Below are 23657 nucleotides of genomic sequence, written 5' to 3'. Positions count from 1 at the left end.
ATTCATTGTCTATAAAGAAGGAGAGTTGTGTTGTTACGACGGGCTGAGAGGATTACGAGAATTACAAGCACAGCTGTATCCTGAATGTAGACAAATGCGCCTGAGCCAAATGTCTAAAGAAGGAAAACTGTCGGCCGTGAGTGTGAGCAATACAGGAAAACCTAAATTAGTTTTAAAACGTTGCTAGCGTTTCTTGATGCAGAATGGATTAACCGTTTATTTAATCCCCAAACGTCAAGTTAACATTTGCTTTCTGATGTAAAATATCCAAAATTTCAGTGGTCTTATCTTCTGAATGTGCTGTATTCCCTGTTCTTCGCTGAATGTTTTTTGGTCACTCAATGATTCAGAGAATCAATGAACAGAATATACTGAAAATTATCCCTTGGTGCAGCCTCTATGAATATCTATGACCAAATCTCTATTTACAGTATTAAAACACACCATGCACACAAACACACACTCAGATGTGGAAACCCGTGTTTCCCTCTTACAATATGTGCCTGTTTTCCGGTGGGATTACAATCATGTATAACCCATTTCCTCCCATGATCTGCTCTGTAAAGATTAAATATGTAGCCATATCATCAAACATTTAACGCTCTCACTGCTACAAATCAGATTCCTAATCGTGCGTGGACTTTGGGAGGGGGGGGATGAGGACTCACGTGCATGCCTTCATCTTAAATTGACGTGAGGGCGCTGTTTGCACGCTAGAGTAATTCATAAAAGCGGTGCAGACTTGCAGGCAGACGGGACGGGCATGCCTGCTTAGCAGATTGTTAATTGTTAAATCAGCGTTAGGGAAAGCGTGTTTTCTTATCCACTTAATGGTGTGGTTGGTTTTCGTGTGCGCCTCTCCGAGTCTATTTCCGTGCACGGTGTGGGCTGGGAAGTCTCCTCGGCACTGGGTAAAGTGGGCTAAGTTTACTGGGGCAGAAAATGCTCAAGCTTCTGTCTGCTCACTGCCTTTCAGACACACTTACTTCTCTTGTGAGAGACGAGGAGGACATGGATAAAAGAATCCGAACCAAAAACGTCTAAATATGTGTATGCATCTTGAATGAATGCCTTCCGATCCCTCTGCGTGAATGGTAGTGTTTTCATTTTCTACCAATTCAAGGAGCATTTTCTCCGATCTGCGCCTGGCCTCGCTGAAATTCAAGGTGACTTTCACTGCAGCATGAATGACATAAGACATCGGAGGGCACACCTGCCTATCTCTCCGTACTGTAGGTCTTTCTAGAAATCGCACGCACACATCATTTTAATGTGACACCCACGCACGCACCTGCGCTCAAAGAGACACACAAAGGGGGACAAAGCCCTCCACTGTAATGTGGAATGACAGATTTAGGGTGCAGAGTGACACAGCAAAAATTCAGATTACTAAGAGTGCTGCAGTGGATGACTTAGCAGAATCCCTCCCGTCTGAGCTTTGCTGTCCTTCGTCACCTGAGGGCTGGCAAAAATAGACAAAAAGAAGATCACGAGAAAAGACAGAACGGCTGTCAGCCGCAGCCAGACACACAGGCCTGGTTTTTAATGACGTAAAGATGGCTTACTAATAAAGCTTCCAGGCATTGCTGAGAGCAAGAGAAAATGCATTACATGGATAATAAATTACAGGGCGACGTTCACTAGGTCAATAAAAAACAAGTCATTCGACCAGACATGTGAGTAAGTAAAGCGCAGCGCGTGTGCGGCAATCTGTGCAGACTTTAACACCTGCCTGTCCAGCGTGAAGACTGGCAGTGAAACCCTCAGACTACTCGATGCAAACAGGTGCTTAAGAGGCTTTATCAACATGTCTGGAAGAGACGGAGACGCCGTTTCTGCGCGCGTGTGTGTGCGCGCGCAGGCCTTGGACCGCTTGGAGGGCCGCCAAGGCTTTGATTAGCACATGTCCCTATCTTCCACACCAGGTGGACGGCGACGATCAATCAGGCTGACGGGGACGCACGCTCTCCGCTCCGCACGCTGGAAATTAGACTCAAAAGAGCAAAACTATCCTCAGAGTTTCTAGCATGATTACGAGGCGGCGGGGGGGTTGGTTGTTAAATCCAGTTTTGTGATGCAGAACCTGAGCTGCTGCTGTAGACACCACGGCGGTGTTCTCGCTCCGTGCTGGATTAGTGGGCTAGTCGGCTTGCCGGAAGAAACTGGTGGCGGCAAAAGGTGGAGAAACAACTCAGGCCTTGACTGTTTCTGCACGATCCATCTGAAGGTCTGTGAAGGAGATTTCTCAGCTGATGCTGGATTAGTTCTGATGTAGCTCATTTGTTGAATGATCTACTGTCATTATAGTTTAATGTGTATCTATAAATCTGTAGCATACTTAACTGTTTATTTACATGTACACGATAATTCACAGGAGATCCATAAACTGCACCTGTATCTGTACGGAAACAGTAGCTTGGCAGTTCCCGTCTCCCTCTTTGTTGTAAATCAAACCCTAACACGTGCGTGTGAATGTGTTTTTTTGTGTGCGATGGAACATAATGTGTTCTTTTATTATGCAAAGATGGGAGACGATTTTCAGCTGTCTGTCAGATGGCTGCTGTAAACACTGTACTGACGACTCACTCCACTTACCATTTACTATCTCATGCACAGGCACAAATGCACACACACACACTGGATTAAACACATAAATCTGGGTTTTAACCTCTGCCGTGCCAAGAAGGTGTCACGCCGGGACCTGCTGTCCTGTGCTGCCTCTCTGTTGGGGGTTAAGCTTTTCACTAATGATGAATCTCACTCTGGACGGGCTACCTGCCGCTCTATCCATTCAGACTCAGCGAGCCGCCTGCTTCACGAGTCTTAGTGGCCATATACTGTCCATCTCCACCACGCTGAGTGTATTTATAATGCATGAGCGGCGTGCAGATGAGAATTAGAAGGATATTTCCGTTCGGTGTTGCACATTCACAGCAGGCAGCGTGAGGCGGGACTTCTGTACGAAAGCCTCCTGAGGGCGACAAAGAACCCGCGGATGTGCACTCTTTACCACCCAGCGGTGTGTTTTATGGTGTTTGGATGACATCACGGTGGTGTCACAACCCGGTGCTTTCGGACTGCAGGGCTGATGGGAGGACTGATGAGTGTCTGTTCTTGTCGACCTTGCTCCCAGGAGAGATCAGAGGGCAGAGGCCGCTGGCACTTTAAGTGCGAGGACGGGATGGAGAATTTGAGGGACATATCTCTTTGTAAAAGAAAACCAAAAAAACGTTACATTTCGCCACTCTCGGCCTACATCCATCAATCACTGTGTTTTGCATGATTAATGTGATTACTGCATATTATTACTGCAACGGTTTTCCGCAGGCGGTCCTTTAATAGGGGAGAAGTGGACTTCAGACTGAAGGATCACTGGTATGAAACCCCTGTACACCCATTGCTGAAGTGGCCTTGAGCAAAGTGCCCAGCCCCTAAATTTCCCTGGGTGCCTTGTATGGCTGCACCAAGTGTGCTCACTCCACTGCCGCAGAGAAAATATTTCTTGGATGCGTGTGTGCATGGCATAAACAATAAACGTATAATCAAAGCTAAGTGTCAACTGTGTGACAACTCATGCACACAAGAAAATAACAAAACAGCTTCTAATGCAACAATATACTTATTGTGTAAAAACCTGATTAACAGGGTCCTTTGTGGATCAGGTTTGTTCCAGTGCATCCCACAGACACTTGATCAGTTTAGGATCTAGTGAGTTGTTTTTCAAGTTTTTTTATTTTAGTTGTTCCTAAACCGTTTTTGTGTGTGTGTGTCAGGTTGCATCCTGCTGGGGATGGCTTCTACTTCTTCTGCCAGTGGTTTTAATGTTATGGCTGATCGGTATACATAGCTAACGGTGGTACACAACAAAAAAACACATAGCTACGGTGTGAAGTCATTCATTGATTTCCACGTGTAACCTGAATAACGCCACTTTCTTGTGTGGAATGTGGTCTCGCTCCTTACACTTTGTTACTGTATGAGGTCACATCCTGTTGGCTGCTACAGTCCAGCTTAACTGACCCAGTCTTTCAGTGCCTTTGTGCGTCTTGTTAACCGAGAGAGGATGGGGGGTACATTCCACCGGCACTTGCCAGAAAAACAAAAACAACCAATCTCCACGGACGTCCCACCAACATCCTGCTTCTCTTCTGCATTCCTTCCCCTCTCATTGAGTCACCCTGCCACGCACCCTTCCCATCCCTCCCACCCCCCCTTTTTCCCCATCATCCCTCTACCCCACATGCCCTTTCTTCTACAGCCCCCCCGCCCCTCCCTACGAATGTTACATAAGCTTCCAGTCATAGATCCGAGCCATATCGCCGTTGTTCCCCCCTCTCCCTCCATGTGTGTCTATGGCAGCCTCAGCATCCATGGGCCAAGTCTTAATGAGGCTGCCACAAAGGCCCATTGATGAGAGGCCCAGTGCGAGAGAGGATGACCCCAGCCAAGAGCACCCAGAATTGTGCATCAGCTGCCCGGGGCTCTCCCTCCGCACAAAGACGTCCACTGTGGACAGAGACCTGAAAAGGCTCAGGGAAGGACAAGGGGAGAGAGAATGAGCAACTCAAACAACTCAAAAAAAGAAAAAAAGAAGAAGTAGACACATGACTTTATCACAAAGTAGTTGCTTCGCTGACTTTGTCCCCATCAAACCTCTGCCTGTCCTCCTCTCTGCATCCTAACAGGAATAGTGAGACCCACCCTCTGCCCTCCCTCTGCCAGGGAGTTCTTCATCTCACTCATGGACCATAACTCAGATCTGAAGAAGAGGCTGAAGACTCGGAAACCTTCGGAAGAAGTCTCAGGTTGAATCCCTCTGACAGGACCCCCACCTCTTTTTTGGAGAAGCTTTGGAGCACTGATCGAAACCCGGGTTGTTTTTGGACGTAGAAGTGCTTTGTTTATCAGATTTGGATTACAGCTGGTGATTAGGGAAGCCGCTCTGGATGGAGAATGAAATAAGAGCGCAGATCAATTAAGCTGGACTGTTAGAAGATGCCATGGCTCTCAATTCATCTGAGGACTGGAATGTTGTACCGCTGACATAGCTTAATCACGTCCTTTAATTCATTGCCAGAATCCCGTGATTACACATAGCGAACGACAGGAGAAGTTAATCTAATGTTTGGATTTTTCTGAGGAGTTTTGTAGAAAAAAGAAAAAAAAAAACTCCAGCTGAACGATGACTCTCGCGGCTCGACTCGAGGATTTGGAGGTGACCCTGGAGCACATGCTTATGGATGTTTTTGTAAGTTTTCCCACTTTTCTTCTGTTCAATTTGATTTAATCTTTTGACGCAACTTTCTCCCTCTTCCCTCTGCGTTTCGTATGGGCGACCTCCGTGCTGCATAATTACAGTTAGAAACCAGAGGCCAACATATGTTCTTTCCAGATGCGCTCTCATTAATTGGCACGGAAACCCCCCCCAACCGCCCCATACAGATAAAGCCTGAATTTCTGTGCATAAAGACAGATTTAGAGAAGAGTTTTATCTAATCTAACCTGGATAGCATGGCTTAATATTTATCTCAACACGGGGGTTGGCTAGTAAGTTAAAACTCTGGGAATGTTAACACAGCATGTGAGTACTTTTTATCCAACAAACTACCGCTGAGCTTACTTCTGCTTTCTGTGGTCTGCAGCCTTCAGATTTATCCGAGGATATCTATAAATCTCCTGATTAGAAATGAACGGAATCTCTAAGTAAAGGAAGTGGGGACTGAGAATGAGGGAATGAGGGATGAAAGAGGAATGAGAACGAGACGGAAAGTTTGACGGATGTGACAGTCATGTTTCTACTGCCCGCGACGCTTGGTTAGCGGTAGATTACCAGGCCCCTGTGGTTTCCCGAAAGCATTCGGGCTGTGGGAATGAAGGAGTGCTCTGCGCCGATCCGCGTGCGCTCGTACGCGTTATACCTCTACGCAGACGCGCACGCTTTGTAAATGTGACATGAGGATCCCTGGTCGCTTTGATCCGTCGGCTGCTGTAATGAGTTTGGTCGTTAAGCCGCTGTTTCCCTTTAACATTGTTTACAGGCACAGACATCTGTCAGAGGAAACTGTAATCTGTCCTTTGCTGAGATGCGCTGCACTTCCAGTGAACGCCATCAGCCCTCCATCCATCCACTGCTGCGGGGCGTCATTGTCACTGATATATTCAGAGATTTGATGCCTGGATCCATCAGCCTATTTTCGAAATTTGGCCATTTTTCGTTTATCCAATAAATGATTTATCACAGGCAATAAAGATTATGGCCACAACAGGATCTGGATTATTCATGCATTGCATGTGGGAAAGGAAGGCAAGGGAAGTGCTTTCCTTCCTCCACGTTTCCTCTCGGCATTCTAATTAGAGTGCTTATTTATTTATTTATTTATTTATTTATTTATTCCTCTGATTGCTGGAAGAGGCTGGAAAACAGAGAGATATCGGGTCACTTTGCATACTTAAATGAGAAATATTCAAATTGCCCTTTCCGGTCTGGTTGCTCTACGAAATGGCATATGGCAATGTGTGCACACAGACACGCCCACACACAACATGCAAACATGGGCAAAGAAGAGGCCTGTTTCAACAAACTGTCAAATAATTATTTTTTTTAAAAAATGCAGAAACAATAACGTGCAGTAGTAGACAGTGGTAATAGTAGAAGGCATCTTGTATCATTGACATTTTTTAGCAATTTTTTAGTGTATGAACTAGCATTATCAGCGTTAAGTGTTTGTATGGGTGACTTAAGACGCTAAGCCAAGAAACCAAGGTCGTTAGAAGAATATTAAGGATCATTAGGAAAATGGCAGCGGTTCTTCATCCTCCAGTGGAGAGGGACCTCCTGAGTCCTATCTGTGCTGCTCCGTGGCTTAGAGGAGCTATATTCGGGGGGGTGCACGGCTATTTTCATTAGCAGAGCAGCACATATGAATGATTCATGAAAGCGGAGAGGATCCCGGGCCGTGAACTTCTCTTACAGCCTCTTTCGCTACAAGAAAAGGAGGTCAGCGTTCAGTTGACTTTATCGGTCAGAGCAAACTCTGGCTGTAGATGTTCGGGGTCAACACTTTTAAGTCGTCAGTGTTCGAGATTACTATCGCAGGTTTGAGGCAGCGGTCTGCGCAATGTGGTTTCGAAGTCACATCTACCAGCTTAAGGATCAGCAGTCTAGAGATCACATTTTTAGAAACCCTACCACTGGGGTTGACATGAATAAAATGTGACCCGCTGATTTTGTTTATTTATTTTTCTATCCCCATAAAATGTCGGTGGGCGGTGTCATATCAGCTCCTGCCAAAGCCGCTGTGCGTCTGGCCTGCTGCGCCGTGAGTGAGCTGTGATGGGAGGACGCGGGGAAGGGAAAGGGGAGAGAGAGATGGCAGCTCCTCTTTCGGAGGACGCCTCGTACAAAGGGCTGGCAGTCAGATCGGGAAATGCAGCGGCGTGATTAAAAATGCATTCAGCCCTTGTGTAGTTTAATTGAATCTCCTCCTCGTGCACCCCCGCAAACGTCTCCACCTCCCAATCATCTGCCACCTCCCCCCCACCCCCACCCACCAACATCCCTTCCTTCTGCGATGCGGGCCTGAAGGCACAGCTGAAAACACCCGCTCCTCATCCTCCATCCTTTGCTTCCCCCCCATCCCCGTGGTCTCCTCTGGCAGAGAAAGACCTCGGCTGGATGGGATTGTTTCCATCACAGCTGTACTGCACTGCTCCGCTTTGCTCTTTTCAGCACTGTCTCCTCTCTTTCCCGCAGCCACAAAGCGCTAGTTTATGTCTTTGGGAGAGCCAGTCTGCCACAAAGGGTCTCTGAGAGCGTTCGCTCTGCCAGAAGCGCAAACACTGTGAGCGCTGATACTAACAGCTTCTTCTCCACGGTCTGAAATGTACTATACGGCATGTGTATTCTCTTTCGATCGGATCCAAGAATGGCTACTGTCTTATGTGTGGCTGTTTCGTTATGTAACGGACGTGTCCTCTGCCCAGTGACAAACTTGTTCAATTATAGCAATCCGACCTTTTCCCTCTTTCCATCTCCCCCTCGTCTCTCGCTTCCTCCTCCCCCTCTCGCCACCAAACGTTTGTCATCCAGCCTGATTTAATCGGATCTGGGTATTGATCGGTGTGCGGCTGGAGTCGCAGCGTCACGGCAGAAATTTTCACAGCGTTTCCCTCGCGCTTTGCAGTGCGGCTTGTGTAATGATTGTTCTGAGTCTGGTGCATTGAATGTTTCTATTACTGTCAACAAATCCCTAGAAAACGCCAAAAACGGAACATGCCGGTCCGTCTTTTTTTTTTTTTTTTGTATTTTACAAGTCTGAGTCAGCCCCGAGCTCATTTCTTACTGCCGAGGATGTAAAAATGTAAAAGCAGATCAAAGAAATCAAGTCGTAAATAGTGCATTTGATAGGGGCCGCTGTGGATTGAGGGGGGAGACTTAAAATGAAAAGACGAAAACATGTTCCCCAGGACAGCAATGGCTCACTTGTGTTCTTTAATTACTTTTGGACAACAGCTGAACTCAGAGAGATAAACCAAATCATAGTTGGACCATAGCAGAAGCCATGTATTGTTTTTATTTTGGGATTGCATGCAAGTACCTCCTAACCTCCAAAGGATGAGGGAAATTTGAATAACAAGAGACAACTTTAGCAGTCTATCTCGTTAATATTTTCTTGCTGCAGAACCGCCCCCGGAATAACTAGAAAAGACAATTATCATACATCTGATCCAGTTTATGCGTGCACATCTTTAAACTCTCAAGCCACCATCATTCATCCTGAATTCTTCCCGAATTCTGATGTCGGCTGGCCCAGCGCACACAGACGCTTTCCACTAGACCTGAAGGTGAATAATTCAGAAGGTTTCAATGCTATTCGCCAGGGCAAATTGCATATCCAGCTCCCCATTCAAGTCTCATAATAGACGGCTGATTGGCCCGTTTGAATGATATACTCTAATTCCATTAAGGCGTAAATGACTTGTAGTAGTGTATAAGTCTGGTTGTGGAGTGCGCTCATATCTTTTGCAAGGTAATAGCTGCCTTGTCAAGGTTATAAACATTCAGTCTGACTGCATTCCATTGATGCCGATGTCTAAAATGTTAATCACACCGAGCTACACACATATACAGTATGCACACACACACATACACGCACACACTGTAGCCTCGAAGCAGGTCGAGCAGATGTGAGCCGAGCGGCACAATTTGACCAGGACAACCTGTGCTAGTGTCCCACCAAATCTCTTTCCCAAATACAAACATGTCCCAGTTTTCACAATGTCCTTGTTTCCTGACAAAAAAAAAAAAACAAAAAAAAAAATCTCAATCTCACAGGCTTTCTGTTATACCTTTTACCATGCACGTAAAAGTGTTTCCCAGGCCTCCTTACACAGACGCTGCTGAGGGGATGATAATTGAAGTGGATGCGCCCCTGTGGAGAAGTCATTATGATTGGTTCTGGCCTGATGAAGGGTGGGAGGACGCGCTTTCTGCTCATCTCGCTCTCGAGAGAGACACAGAGAAAGACAACACCAGCATAGGAAGTGGAGAAAAGGGCTGCTATCTGGGTGGCTCTGTTTAGCTACAAAGCCGTTTATCTGTTTTCCCTGCGATGTTGGTGTAACTCAACTCTTTTTAATTTGCGGAGTCTCGGAGCATAAACATTCAGCCCCCTCTCTGCCGGCCTGGGATGAGGAGAGAGTCCAACTACAGGCCATTTCCATAAACACGCGCTCCCACACACAAAGACATACACAGAGAGAGAGAGAGAGAGGAGCGGGACGATAGGGATGAGTCAGACGGCCGTAGGCAGAGACTGGCTGGGTTATCAGGGTAAATTAATACATAACGCCGGGATTCTACAATCTAGAACCACTGCTTTTTGTTATTACCACTCCAAACACAGATAAAGCAGACACACTCAAACACAGCGGAATATTAAAACTCCTCCGCTTTGCTTCCCTCATGCGCAGGTTTACTTTTTTTTTACAGAAATGTATTAATAGCCGCTAGTTCATTCTGAGGACACTTGCTACCATCGTGTCAGAATCTCCCATCTTTTTTTTTTTTTTTTTTTGATTTCATTTTTGTATTTTTATTTCCCGGTATTTACACAGATGTGTATTTCAAGCACAGATGCAGTTCGCCTTCGTCTCTGCTCGCTCGCAGACTGAAATGGGTCATTGTGCACGAAGCCCGAGGCAATCAAGAATAGTAACACGTTGTTTTTGGTTTATTTATTCATTTCTCCCCCTGTCAAGACGAGGGCTTATCACCTCGGCGGAGCTGAAGCGGCAGAATCTAATGCGTTTTCAAATGTGGTGAAAGAGGGGGAACAAAAGCGCGCACGGCGCGCTTAAACTGTTCAATTAGAGGAGTGTATTGTCATCTCCCCGTCAAGGTGTCATACGGGAGACCCGTGAAAGCAGCGAGGGTTCGTCTACCGAATCAGCATTGGCAGTTAATCTCTGTCTGAATTAACATCAAGCACATGCGCCACACAGCAGCAGCCATCGCATTGTAGAGAAAACGGATCTCTTTTTCAATTCCTCAAGCATGCCATCTGTAGAAGCTGCATGTCTGCACACTAAGTTTATAAATAGCCCTCTGATATTTCTCATGTAGGCCACACTCACTCACACACTGATGCGGGCCAGGGTATTGAATAAATAACGCTTACTGGGGATTACCACCGCAGACGATTTCCTCCTGTATGCCTGTCGCCCAGCTTTAACGCTGTATTCGTGCGTGTATGCAGGATAGTGTATAGTATCATGTCACTGAACATCGGGCTTCCTCTCCGCAAGAAATTACATGCGGGATTGTTGGTTTCTCATTTTCACCGGTGGCTTTAATCAGATTTTATATCTCGCAAATCACATCACGACTACGAAAATGAAGTAAAGTATTACATCTTATAATCTGGTGCTACTGGTCAGCGGCGGAAGCTGCATCTCTACCGTCCGGTGTGCACACACGTGTGTGCGACAGCTTTCCATGTTTGTGTCGATTCACTTTAGTTAATCAGTCGACAGTCGAGCATCGACGTGCAGAAGCAGACAGGGCTCCGCGGTGAGTGATGACAGGAATATGACAGTAAGTCACTGGGTGCGGCTGTAACTCATGGAGCCAATAGCTTTAATGGAGATGTAAAGACCACCTCGGTGGATGCGTAGGACTGACTCAGCCGAATGGGGCTGCACCTCTTGTGGCTGCAGTTAACACGATAATGTGTCTCCACGACGCCTTGCTTCTCCACAACGGTCGACTACTGTCTCCGGTTTGTGCAAAAGGAAGAAAAAATAAATAAATCAGGCCAATTTCTACACTTTTACCGTAATTAACAATGAACCAAGTGATCATGTTAGCAATATCTGCATGCATGAGCAATGTGCACGCTTGACTGCGAGGATCCATGCACGAAAGTGCGTGCATTTCCCTTCTTTGTGTCCAGACACTGGTAGAGAAAGCTGGAAGTGGGATTTCAAAGATAATCTCCCAACCAGATGGCAAAACATCCAATATTCCTTTTGAGGTTCCCCACGTGATCCCCTGAAAGGGCTGGGTATATATGTGTGTGAGAGAGAGGTTGGTGGGGGTACATGTGCTCACATACAATTATTACTGGATCACGTGACACTGGTGCGTATGCTAATAAGAGCTGCAACGTCACATTAATCCAGTGACCTGGTTAAGCCCCCAACTGAAGGAAGCGAGCGTGAGGGGAAAGGGAGGGGAAGCTGCCGGAGCCGGAGACGAGAGAGGAGAGACAAAGCGCACTCCCTCTCTCCCCTCCCGTACGCTCTCACACACACTCATTCACCTCAGGAGCGGCAGAGTGGGAGCGTGGCTGAGCGGAGCAGAATGGGCTGTGTTCTAACGCAGGGGGAAACAGAAGCAGAGAGAGGCACATAGGACCTGGTGTGGAGCTGCCACATCGCACCCTTCCTTCCCTCGTACTCACCCACGCGCGAGCCCGCGTGGACCGGAGCTGTCAGGCTGGACGGGACGGCGAGGACGCCCACTTCACGCGCTCACACAAATGCTCACACACCCACGGGCACGCACACCCTGGAGCGTACCATGGTGGTCCAGGGAGCAGTGACGCCCGGGAGGACCCGCCGGCTGATGCTTAAGCTGCCGGTGGGGACTCTGCGGAGGAACAGTGGAGAGAGGGTAAGGCACAGGCTTCCCACAGATCCTCTCCTTCACTCCCCCCCCCCCCTTCTTTTGCCTCTGAGCATGTGTGTGACCGCGTTTTCTCTTGACGCCCTGTGTGTCAGTGGGATTTAGAAAGGTTTCTTGGCTAATCCAGGGAACCGCATTAGATTTGAGTTGGTGGAAGGCAAGTCAAGAGCAAAAGCTTTTAATCTCTACAGTGGACAATACTTCTCTGTATTTTCTTCCCTGTCAGCCCGAGTCCGTCAATCTCCACAGTCTGTCTCTGTCACTGCTAATGTATTCCACTGCCGTTTCAAGGTTACAGGAAAGTCTCACTGTGGTGGAGCCGACTTTGAGTGCTGCTTGTTTGCTTGTCACTTGTCGGCGCAATTAAACTTGAGACTTGACATGGCAGTTAGATTCCTTTTATCAACCAAAGCCACACACAAGGCTCAATTTCAGCACAATTTAAATACTCAGGCTGACTTTTTAATATAGTAAGTCAGTTTGTCTGCCGGGTGTCAGAAGCCGCAAGTGTTTATGTGTTTGTGTATCTGGTGGGTGTGGACTGACGGCTGAAGATAATGGGTCCCAGTTCAGATTTGGAATGTGCATTGCAGAGAGCAACCCTTGTGTCATTTGTGGAGACAGGCCGAAACCTGCCAGATGATTCATATCTTTTGCTTCTCACAAAAGTTGTATGCGGAGCTAGAAAGCCGCGTGTGTTAAAAAGAAACTGCTTGAGACTGTGAGAGTGTCTGTGCGCGCGTGTTTCCCCATTGAACTCATTCCTCGGAGCATGTCGGCGCTCTTTTATGCTGCTAATACACTGGCATTAGGGTGTTTTGAGGCGACGAGCGATCCAGGCGCTAAGCTCCTCCAAAATAAAGCAAACTTGCAAGGTGCTCGTAGGATCCTGATGAACTGAAATCCCATTCATAACTGCAGCTCCATTAACGCGTCTCTGTGAGTGACTGGGACTTCTGCTTGCCAGGAGCTCTTTTGCACGCATCCGCGGCCTCTTTGTAGTTCTCGTTGTGATTGAACGTGTACACAGAGGACACAGCACACACATACTGTATACATGCTATCGTAAATTACAGGCTGTGAGTCCTTATTGGATGAAAACGGCCTTCATTTTAATAAGACCAGATTTACGCGCATAACCCCCACTCACCAGAGATACATAAAACACAACCCGACTCCATAGCACAGGAAAACTTTTATAGTCAATTTGGGAAGAGAAGTGTCATAGCATGTATGTTTTATTTTCTTCCGACGCTCTGCGGTCTCACCATTAGAAGAGCGGAGGTTATTAATTCAACAAACGGATAATCCGTGATTTGCCTGAATCGGGCCGGCTGTCATAATAGTCCTTGATTGGAGAGTGTTCAGTGTCCCTTTGAGAGAGGTAATTGCTCCCGGCTGATTGGCTGGAGTCACCAGAACCCACAGGCACATGCACACACACAGTCAAATCACCTTAATTAATGGAGGAATGCAGATTTTCACACACGAAAAAGAAAGTCTCCCTCTCTTGCGCTCTCCTGATTGCACTCTCTTTCTCTGCCTCCCATTTTTCTTGCAACCAGCTGTGTGCAGGCAGACTGAAGGAGGATGACTTATTGTGATTTACATAAACTCACTGCCATTATTTACTGCTGCTGCTGCACTGGAAGAACGACTAGACAGATGTACAGCGGTTCGCTTTCTGCGGTAGTGAATGCGTCAGATTGCCGAAATAGTTTCGTATGACACCGCGCCGGCAGAAGAGGAATGGACAAAAAAAAATAAATTGTAAATGATCAGTTCGACTTGTTTCTTCTTCTCTGGTGGCAGGCGAACAAAGCTCAGTGATTTACAGGTTTCTACACGAGGGGCTCTGTAAATGTTGACTGTCTGAGGGGTTAGGACTTTCTTCCCGTCATTGAGAATGTGAAATACTTTCACTTCTACACACAGCTGCAGCTTCATCCTGCTCTGACTTGTCATGTTGGATAACTCATTGCGCTCACATTCAATCTCAGCCTCACGCAACGACATCAGGTGTGAGGAGAGGTAACAGCATTAAAAAAAAGACAAAAAAAATATATATATATATCGAACCTATAAGCCACTGACTGAGAGGCCTTGAAAGGTATTGCTCGAAACTTACATCCAGTCAAAACTTGGAAGAAGTTTTTCACATCCTTCAGGATTTTCTTGTGAGCATGCAGAGGTTACTGGGTGTGCATCCCCAACGGCTAAGCACTTACCTCAAAATGATTAGCATTCAGTAGCTGGTTTGAAGGGCACATTTTTTTTTTTTTATAAATGGGATCGTCCTGATTGCTTTTCACCTTCCAGAACGCGCAGTGAAAACCCATCTTTTCGTCTGAGCCCTGACGCTTACTTAATGCAGATGAATCGACGCGCGTCTGCGCCGGGAGTTTCTGATGGATGTGGGTTTCTGTCCCCGTTAATTGAGTGATATCTGCAGAAAGAACATGGCCGTGTTTGTCTACAGTCAGCAGCTATGACAAATGTTCGTTAAGCGTAGAACAATAGATTACTCACGTCTCCTCATTGTTGGCTAAAAATACTGTCTGCACGCGAAAGGTGCACGGACAGAATGGGACGGGAGGCCTTACAGAGAGTCCTCTCAAAACATCAGGTGTTTACAGCACAATACGACGACAACAAAATACACAGTTGGTGTTGACAGCTTCTTTGAAGGGATGTTTTCTGCTTAGATTACCTCTGTGAGCAGACTGAATTAGGATTATCCTCTGTTTTTGTTGCTATCATGCTAAGCTGCTGAGCTCTTTTCTATGAAATTAAGAACAAAAAAACTAACTAACAAATAAAGGGATGACAGGATGCCAGAAAGATTGGCGTGCATGCATGCGTGTGTGTGTGTGTGTGTGTTTTGGCATTCGTGGGAGTCAGACAGAGAAAAAATAAATAAATAAATTTTAGGAGGATGAATCACTCTCCAAGGAAACATGTTGTTGTCAGGGGCACCGCAGGGGAGCGAGGGCATGAAGTTGGGAGGGGGGTGGATCACTGTCAGAGAAGTTCACACAGATGCGCCTAAAACACACATTCACGAGCGGAATAGGGATGCAAGGAGACAATGGCGCGACTGCAATTTACCACTACGGGGCTGAAAGCTAGAAGCAGCCGGGCAAGTGATGAGGCAGGAATACTAATCAATCCTTGTTACTTTTAAACATCTCGCCTGGACCAATCCCGGAGAAGGTCAGCGCTGGACTCCGGCATTCTGCGGGTCAGGTTGACGCTCTGCCTGATTCTCGTCAGGCTGATCTAATTGTCTCGACATTAGAGTCAGAACTCGTTGAAGCAGCCGCAAAGTCGACGCCGAAAAACATCCGAAAGAAGTTTAATGCATCGCCCCTCCGTTAGCAAACGCCTGTTTGAGCCGTTGAGGATTTGCCTCCCGAGTTCTTCTTTGCCTTTCAGCAGTATCGATTCCCCCGCATCTCAACATGCCCCCAGGACTGTAGGTGAGAAAGCTGTGGTCAGTCTGCCCAATTAGGGATACAGAGAGACGGGGAAAATAGGGGGAATAGGGAGAAAGAGGTGGGAATAACCAGAGCTAAAGGCTCCTTAAGGCCCCTTTCGCACCACACCCTGTTCGGCATGAAAGGGGACCCCCCTTTTCTCCCCAAGGCGGCTCAGAAACGAAGAATGTTATTGAGCAAGCGAGGAAAGGAGGGGCACGCGGGTGACTCCCTCCGTCTCCTCCATCCTCTTTCATCACTCTGTGCCATGATGTTTTTCCCTTCCCTTTTATTCCTTGTCCAAAATCAACCCGCAGACCCATAGACACACGGCACAGCTGCGCACAAAGTTCAAAGGAAATCTGTACGGTGCACGATCAAACAATGAGGAGATGATCGCCTATTGACTGTGAGTGATGGCTGAAGGCAGTGAGCTGCTGATAATGTGTTTTCTCTATGGAGACAGTCCACTAGCGGGGTAGCTATGGCGAGAGAGCGGGCGCTTCTGTCCTGTGCCAAAACACGCCCTGCGGACGGATGGATGTGGATGTCTCGGGGTTGGTGCGTTCCCATCCTCTGCCGCCTTCGTGCAGAGCTCAGAATGATTTCTTCATTACCCCCGCTCCTCTGTTCTGTCTCAAGAAAGACACAGCAGAGACTAAAAAAAAAAAAAAAAAAAAGAAGAGGAGTGTGGGTTGATGGGAAGATGTCTATTAAATTCCATCTTCCCTCAAAAACAGGAAGTGGAGACCCCCGAAATGTTCCTTAAATATCCCAAGCACAATCTGTGCCCTTTGTTAGAGAGAGATAACACGTCTCAGTGAGAACGGAGGCACTGTCTGTGACTCACCCCTATGAAGGGGTGTATTCATAGTTTGTGCGTGTGCTGCAAGAGTCAGTGTGTGGCTCCTGCAGTGACGGAATGAGAGGGATAGAAAAGAGAGTTAGGGAGAAAAAGAAAGATGTTTTTTTGTTTTTTTTTGTGTTTTCCTGAGTGGCAAAGGCTTTCTTGAGGATGATGGTGCTCGTTGGGGTATGGGTGCGTGGGTGCGCAGAAGTGACAAAGTAAGACAGAGCGGGAAAGGGTTAGGGGAAGAGAGACGGGGAGATGCGGTCTCTTGTTTTCCCGTGGGTGTACTGCAGTAACATTGTAATCCTCATTAATATTTATCTGCCAGGCGAAGTGGAGGGAATGATTAGCTTGAGAGAGGAAACGAGGGAGTGTGCATGTGTGTGTGTGTGTCCTTGTGCGTGCTTTCTTGAGTGAACGCCCCTATGTGCATGCGTGTGTAGTATATTGGAGCACACAACACATGAACTGGGTCAACTCCTCCGCTTAACAAGTCCAGATACTTGCACAATATCCGAACTTTTAAAGACGCATGAGTGGGCAATAGTGTTTGTATTTAAACCACCTCAAGCATTCGTATGAGCGGAGGACGTGAATCTCACATTCTCACGCACACGCTGCTCTCATCCCTCTCTCGAGCCACATTGCGTTGTGTTATTGATTTTCCCGCTCGCACCTCTAATACAATCACTTTAAAGCAGACTGATCGGAATTGAATTTAAGAGCGGGTCTATACGCATTTGTCACTAATAATTTGTGGTGTCGGTGGGTACGTCCGCCCTTGTGTGCGACGAATGCAAACCTCTAAGAAAACGAAACCAGCATAAGGCTTAAGGCTTGTTGTTATCATGCCCTGACTAGTGCCCTCGCACTTCCTCCTCTCTTGTACGCATACTCTTGTTTTAGGGAATTTGTGGGCCCGGAGAGCCTCAGCTGAGCCTCAGCTGAGAACGTTCTTGTGAATTTATAGCGTAGGTGACCCATTTCCCTCCGCCGCTCTCTCTATCTGACTTGCCAGCACTCTAGCATAACACGCCTGAATGCGGATCAGAGAGCAGGACGGAGATTGAAAGATAGAGATGTGAGGGAGAGATGAGAGATGGATGGAAGAAAGTACAGGCTAAAGGAGGTGAAAGAGTTCACTCTTGATTTTTCTATGTCACAGCAACATGTGGGAGAAACACATAGGACGTGGAACCCCCAAATAGCGTCTTCCACCCTCCGTCTTATTTCTATGGTAATAGCCGGCCAGCCGACACTCCGGTCATGTCTGTTTACATCAGCGTGCTTCTTTGACCTTTCCCAGGATTCGGCGGGACATTGCAAACACATGGAATCATGGGAACAGAGCGCCGTCATGCCTAACCCCCTCCCTTACCACAACAAATATTTACACCCCTCCCTCATAAATTACAGTGGCTGAGAGGTGTGCGTCGTCGGCCGACCCCCGGATTCATTTCGGAAAATTCGCACTGGAGGAATACCGCGCATTCCTCATGGGTTTCTCAAGACGCCAGCGAGAGCACATGACGAGGCCCTGAGAAACCGGCGGCGCGAAACGAGGGGGTCTCAGAGCATCTGGTTTTCTGGAGTTAAGCAAATTTAAAACGATGGATTTCATCATTGGGGATTTGATGTTTCTGCGAGTGACAGAGAAAGACGCATTCTCTAATAGGGGAAAATCGAAAAAATTAATAATAATTAAATATGGCCGTAGCTTTACTTTCAGCGTCAAATGAACGGAATGAGAGCATCATAAAATAATTTCTATGCACACGGACCCACACAAGCGCCAGCTCAGCGCTATAGGAGCGACCCCTCATGTCAATAAACCCTCACCATGAATCAAAGGGGGCTACGAAGGGCCATTCAATCTACACGCAAAGTCCGATTGGGTTTGATAGAAAGGCAAAGAAATACTGTACAGTACAGAGTTATTGAATTCTCTATTGATTAAATCTCTCTTAGGAAACACTGAGAAGAAATTGGAAAAATACGGGCATTTAGCTACGTAAAATATATAGAAACCAATAAACTTTTTTTTTCTTTTTAAATGTTATGACTGACCTTAAAAAAAATCGTTTGTGACCCAAAAGATTTCAGATTTGTTCTTAACTTCACACCCCCCCAGACATCTATTATTTGTGCTGTATTGTTGCGGCAGTGCTCTTAAGCCAGAGGTTTATAACGTACTGGCAAGGATTTACACACAGTCAGTGTAAGCTTGGCACAGCTGGTAAATGGAGTTTGTATTGCCTCCATGTGGCCATTGTTGCAAATTGGGTGCATGTAAGCAAAGGCAAGGCGAGGTGCATTGTGTATTTCCATCGCAAATAAACAACCGAGCCCATTACATTTATGTTCTTTTCACATTCTGGGCAAGGATAATGTGTCTTGGCAACGAGCAACAGACTGGCGGAGCATTCGTGGTTTATTTTTTTATTTTTTTTGTTTTATCAGATAGGTCAGTTCAGGATACTCCAGCCTGGGAAAACTGGCTCAGAATTTCAAAAAACAACATGGTTTCAATCTCTGTTAGAACTTACCATGTCTTTGAAGACCAGATGTCGGCATCTGAGTTCAATTCACCCTGTGTATAAATAAGTATGCCTGCATTCTTGTGTGTCCTGCGCGTTTGAGCGCGTGCCCTCTTCGCATGTACAGACGTACAAACGTACAGTTGGCGTCCCCTCTGAGCAGGGGTGCGTTGGAGGTGTGCAGCCTGCAACATCATCCCCCCGTGCTTGAAAGATGAGGCAGCGAGAGAGAAAGTGAGATCACTGGTTGCTCTCCATGTGAGCTGCAGCGTGAGAGTGCATGTCGCTTTAAAAACAACCGACCGGTCGGGGAGATCGAGAGACCGGCTGCATTTCCTTAGTGGGAATGTTTGTGTTTGTGGCGCTCAGGCCAGCGGACAGAGGGTGCCTTGCCTCAGTGAGAAAAGAAGGAGAGAGGAGGAAGATGAGAGACAGAGTCTGCAGGGACCGCTGGCTGTGTGGGACCGGGACAGAAGGACTCGCAGGGTTTGACCTTGAGGAGGCATCAGACCGGTGAATCCCAGGGGGACAGAGGTGGGAGAGAAGACAATCACAGGGTTACCCTGCCTCTCTGTCTGGCTTCGCTCCAGAGATGACCCACTTATTATCTGCCGGAGCTAAGTGGTATCAAGGGGACAATCAAGGCTAATCATCTGGGCCTCTGAGGATTTCACCTGCAATGACTCACCTGTAATTTTTTTTTTTTTTTTTGTTAATTTGATTCCTGTGGATGTCCCGCTGATATTAATTCAAACTGCTGAACATAACTCCAGCTGTCAGCTTGTCATACATTGCTAGTAGTTTGTGATGGAGGCTTTGCTGTTGGGTTTAGACGAGGCGGTATGCATTCGACAAGGTCTGCTGTGGACTCTGACGTCCACGGCCATCCGGCGGCTTCGGGTGCATTCCAGGAACCTTCCTGGGCCTCTGCATCTATTACACGCACACAGGTGCGTCTCAAGGCCACTTTACCAGGTAGGCTGCATCTCAAATGCACACAGAAACATGGGGGAGATATGCACGACGCCTTTTAGAAGTCGCAGGTATTACATTTCCAACTAAATACTGTCTGTTTACAAGCTGGGCCATCTGGCACATAAAAAACTATTCGTAATGAACAGATTCGACGCATGTGTCAAGGTTTGAAGGAGAGAGGCATGCTGGGAACAGATGATGCACTCTAGGCAGGTATGTCCTTTAGGCACAAGGCCAGGGGCGGGGTTAAACTTGACTGATTTTTTTTTATTTAGCCTGAAGGACAGAAAAGGGTTGTGGCTGCATTCCTGCCAAGTTCATCTACCGCATAGAACACTTTTTAGTTTTGTATTACTAACATTGTGTGTGGTGTTCTTTGGTTGCTGTGTTGAGAGTGAAGGAGGTTGTGTTGCTCAGTATTAAAGAGCTGGTAACTATGCCGCTAAGTGTTTCTATGGGCATCCAATACACAAAATAAAGGCACTGTTGTATAGGTTGACTCCCTTAACTCCCTGCTAACTTCTGACTGCACAAAATGTACCGGTTTGCTTCTATTTCTCTCGTTTGCATTCCTTTAATTGTTACTAAAAGCAAAAGTGTCTTTGGCGCCTCGTGTGTAGCTGTGATTCAGCAAAATGGCTGATCAGTATTCACTTCCCCATGTCAGGGCTAGTACTCAGGGCTTTCATGGAGCAATTAGTATTCCTCACGCATCTCACCTGCCCTGTATGCAGCTGGCACCACCAGGACAGAACAAATAGGCTCATAGAGAAAAAAGAGAGAGGGACTCACTGGGCTCGCTGCAGAACACAAACTCATACCATATCATTACATACATGCGCGCAAAGACAAACATGCACAGCATGTGCGTTTTCCTGTCTTTTTGCTCGTATCCCCTTTTCGGCCTCAAGAGAAGAATGAGCTGGATTGTTATTCTAACTTTTGTCTTCAAATGTGTTTTTCATGTACTTCAAGTTTAAGCATCCTGAGGGAGGGCAACACAATCAGAGGAAACTGAAATAAGTCAAACCCATCCTTAACACCCCCTCCTTGTTTAAAGACACACACACACACAACGTGTTCGGCAGAGGCCAAGATAAAACACTTTTGAGCCACAGTCCTGTTCCCAAGCATCCTCTGGAGGAGTGTTACCATGAGTACGAACAATATCTCCCCCTGGCCTGATGGAGTGGTATGGTCCTAGGTGGAGCAGTTAATAGTGGAGGGAGTTGCAAAGGCAGAGAAGGAGTGTCAGTGTGTCAGTCTGCAGGATGGGGATATCCCTGGCTCACTGCACGGCCTTTCTGGCCGACTTCCTCTATTATTGTTAATGAGATACCCAGCCTCGCACAACTGGCACACACATAATGGACAGAGAGAGACAGGCAGACAGCGAAAGAGCAAGACTGATAGCAAGCGAGAACTCTCAACTGTCTTTATGTTTTATGAACCTGTTCTCACTTTTTCCAGTTCTTTTCCACCTTCTTCTTTATTCCCAAAGTGAAAAAAACAAAAGCATTTTCCACTCCGACCTCCCTCACTTTCAATCCAACTTTCTATTTTTAACCTTTTTCCTACTTAAATGACATTTCTGAAAACTCGCTGTCTCTGTTCTATTTTTAAACTCTCAGCCTCAAAGGAATCCATCATCGGCAACACAGTATTCTCAGTCATGACTCGGGCCCAGACATTTTACTGCGCTCCGGTGTGTGACACGCGTTGTTCGTCGAGGTGATGACTTTGCGCCCGCGTCGCTTTGCATGTTGTGCAAATCTCTGCGATTGACCTGCGGTGCTGCATTAACCGGCCGCATGCAGCATTTGCGAAAATGCTCAAACAGACGTGCGCTTGTTTCTCTCATGAGAGAGAGAGCGTGGCCGTATGTTCACAGCTTCATACATCAGGCTGAGTAATATTGACTCAACAGCCTGCAGTCACACATTCTCCTCTGGTGGTGTGACCCTTTAAACAGGGTTAGCACCAGCAGGCGTGCGAGTGTTAGACGGTGTCTCCTGGTAATTGTCTGTCATTTCTCATGTCGGCTCCCCCCCTCCGCCCCCTTAACACCACACCCCATCCCAAAGGCAGGATATCCTGCCTGGGGAAGAAGCAAAGAGTGAAGACCATAGCAAACGCAGGTGGCTGGACTTCCCCTTGAATGAATTCTGCATGTACCTGCAGTCATGGCTGTAATCCAATCCACTGGACTAAAGCTATCATTTTTGTTCAGCATTTCTGCAGATCTTTCCAGAAGAGACAAACATCCCAGATCGACGTCTTCCTGTTAAAACTCTTACTAATGACAGTAGCTGACAGGAAGCTGGTTCTCTTACACGGCAAACAAACTCCGATCCGAGCCGTTTCCAAGCAACGCAGCCCTGCTGAAAAGTTGTATACATATTTAAAACCTCAGATTATGTCACATCCATCATACATATTCATTATGGCCCTCCACCGAGTTAGCTTGTAGATTCCACCGCGTCATATTTAGGATTAAAGCCCAGACCATTCGGCTCCCAGTGAACCCATAAGGCCCTGTTTCCTGTCGAAAGCAGTATGTTATGAATCATATCGCTTTCCCACTTACAATGCTAACCAAAAACACACCTTTAAAATAACTGAGATACACAATCCTTCCTCTGTCTCGGTTCATTTGCATCTGTTCACTAACGTCTTTTGTTTTTGGTCTGGTTACCTGTGGACTCTAAGGGTATTTTATAGCGAGGGGATATCTTGAAAGAAGGCCCACTGTGGTTGCCAGCAACTCCCAAGAATCAATTGTACTCACTTCAGTTTATGAAGTCCCCCCGACCCTTACGTTCAATTTATCATCCATTTGTCCTTATATTCCACTGAAACAGATGTCAATAAATAACATTGTGGGAGGCAGGCAAATATCCAATATGACAAATCGGTGTGTCCTTGTTAATTTCCAACCTTATTCCTTTTTTCTCCCTGTTGTCCAGCCAAGTAGTTATTGGATAGAGGTTGAGATTTGAACTTGTGGCTTCCTACTGAAGAATTTGTCATCACTATTGCTATCTGGCAGGAATCTTCGTTCCCATTGCCAAAGTCGGGATCTGTATGTGAGAAAATCTTTTCCCAGAACCAGCAGAGAGGGCTCTGTTGGTGGGAGGGGATAAAAGGCCAGAACAGGCATTGTCCTGATATTTTTTATTTATTTATTTAGTTTTTTTCCCCCAGTACTTTGTTTATTTTGTTGTAATTTTCCAATTTGTTGGCAACTACCTTGAGGCATGTTTGTGTTTGATATCCCAGCGCAGGCACACACACACACAAAAACACCGTCTGTAGATGTGTTGGTGGTTGAGGCCGTTTACAGTATCTCCCTGGGGATAAGGTCTTATTTGCATAGTTCGTCTGGAAAACATTTCCTCTGCTCCATTCCCAGGTTTATCAAATACCCAGCGTGTGAGTGTAAATGTGTGTAAAACAGCCAGAGAAAGAAGGGGCAAGGCTTGTTAAGCATAAAAAAAAACAAAAAAACTGCAGAGATTCTTCACAATTTTCTCGCCACTGTTGTTACATTTTAAGTATTTAAAGCACGCCCTCCTCCTCCATTGGCATGTGTGGTGTTATCATTTGCATACCATGTACTGTAAGCTTCTTAG

At 46.6% G+C, this 23657-nt stretch overlaps 1 protein-coding gene across 11 annotated transcripts in view; it reads left to right on the top strand.

Moving 5' to 3' along the window:
* The window catches only part of frmd4a (FERM domain containing 4A), a 91621-nt gene that overhangs the window by 26716 nt on the left and 41248 nt on the right, over window positions 1–23657 (top strand). For 2 of the 11 annotated variants that reach the window (XM_047595411.1, XM_047595422.1), the window contains exon 1: window positions 19090–20025. The exons of 2 other annotated variants lie outside the window; for them this stretch is intronic. In XM_047595411.1, coding sequence (XP_047451367.1) covers window positions 19858–20025 — 168 coding nt within the window. In that variant the 5' untranslated portion in view covers window positions 19090–19857. Of the gene's footprint in view, window positions 1–4377; window positions 5249–11718; window positions 12176–19087; window positions 20026–23657 lie in introns of those variants that run through there. 7 more of the 11 variants (XM_047595410.1, XM_047595413.1, XM_047595416.1 and 4 more) reach the window with 6 other exon arrangements.

Source organism: Mugil cephalus, chromosome 10, assembly GCF_022458985.1.
Source record: "Mugil cephalus isolate CIBA_MC_2020 chromosome 10, CIBA_Mcephalus_1.1, whole genome shotgun sequence".
NCBI classification, from domain to species: Eukaryota; Metazoa; Chordata; class Actinopteri; order Mugiliformes; family Mugilidae; genus Mugil; species Mugil cephalus.
The sequence above is the reverse complement of the archived record's forward strand: the minus strand, read 5'-3'. Positions and strand labels throughout refer to the sequence as shown.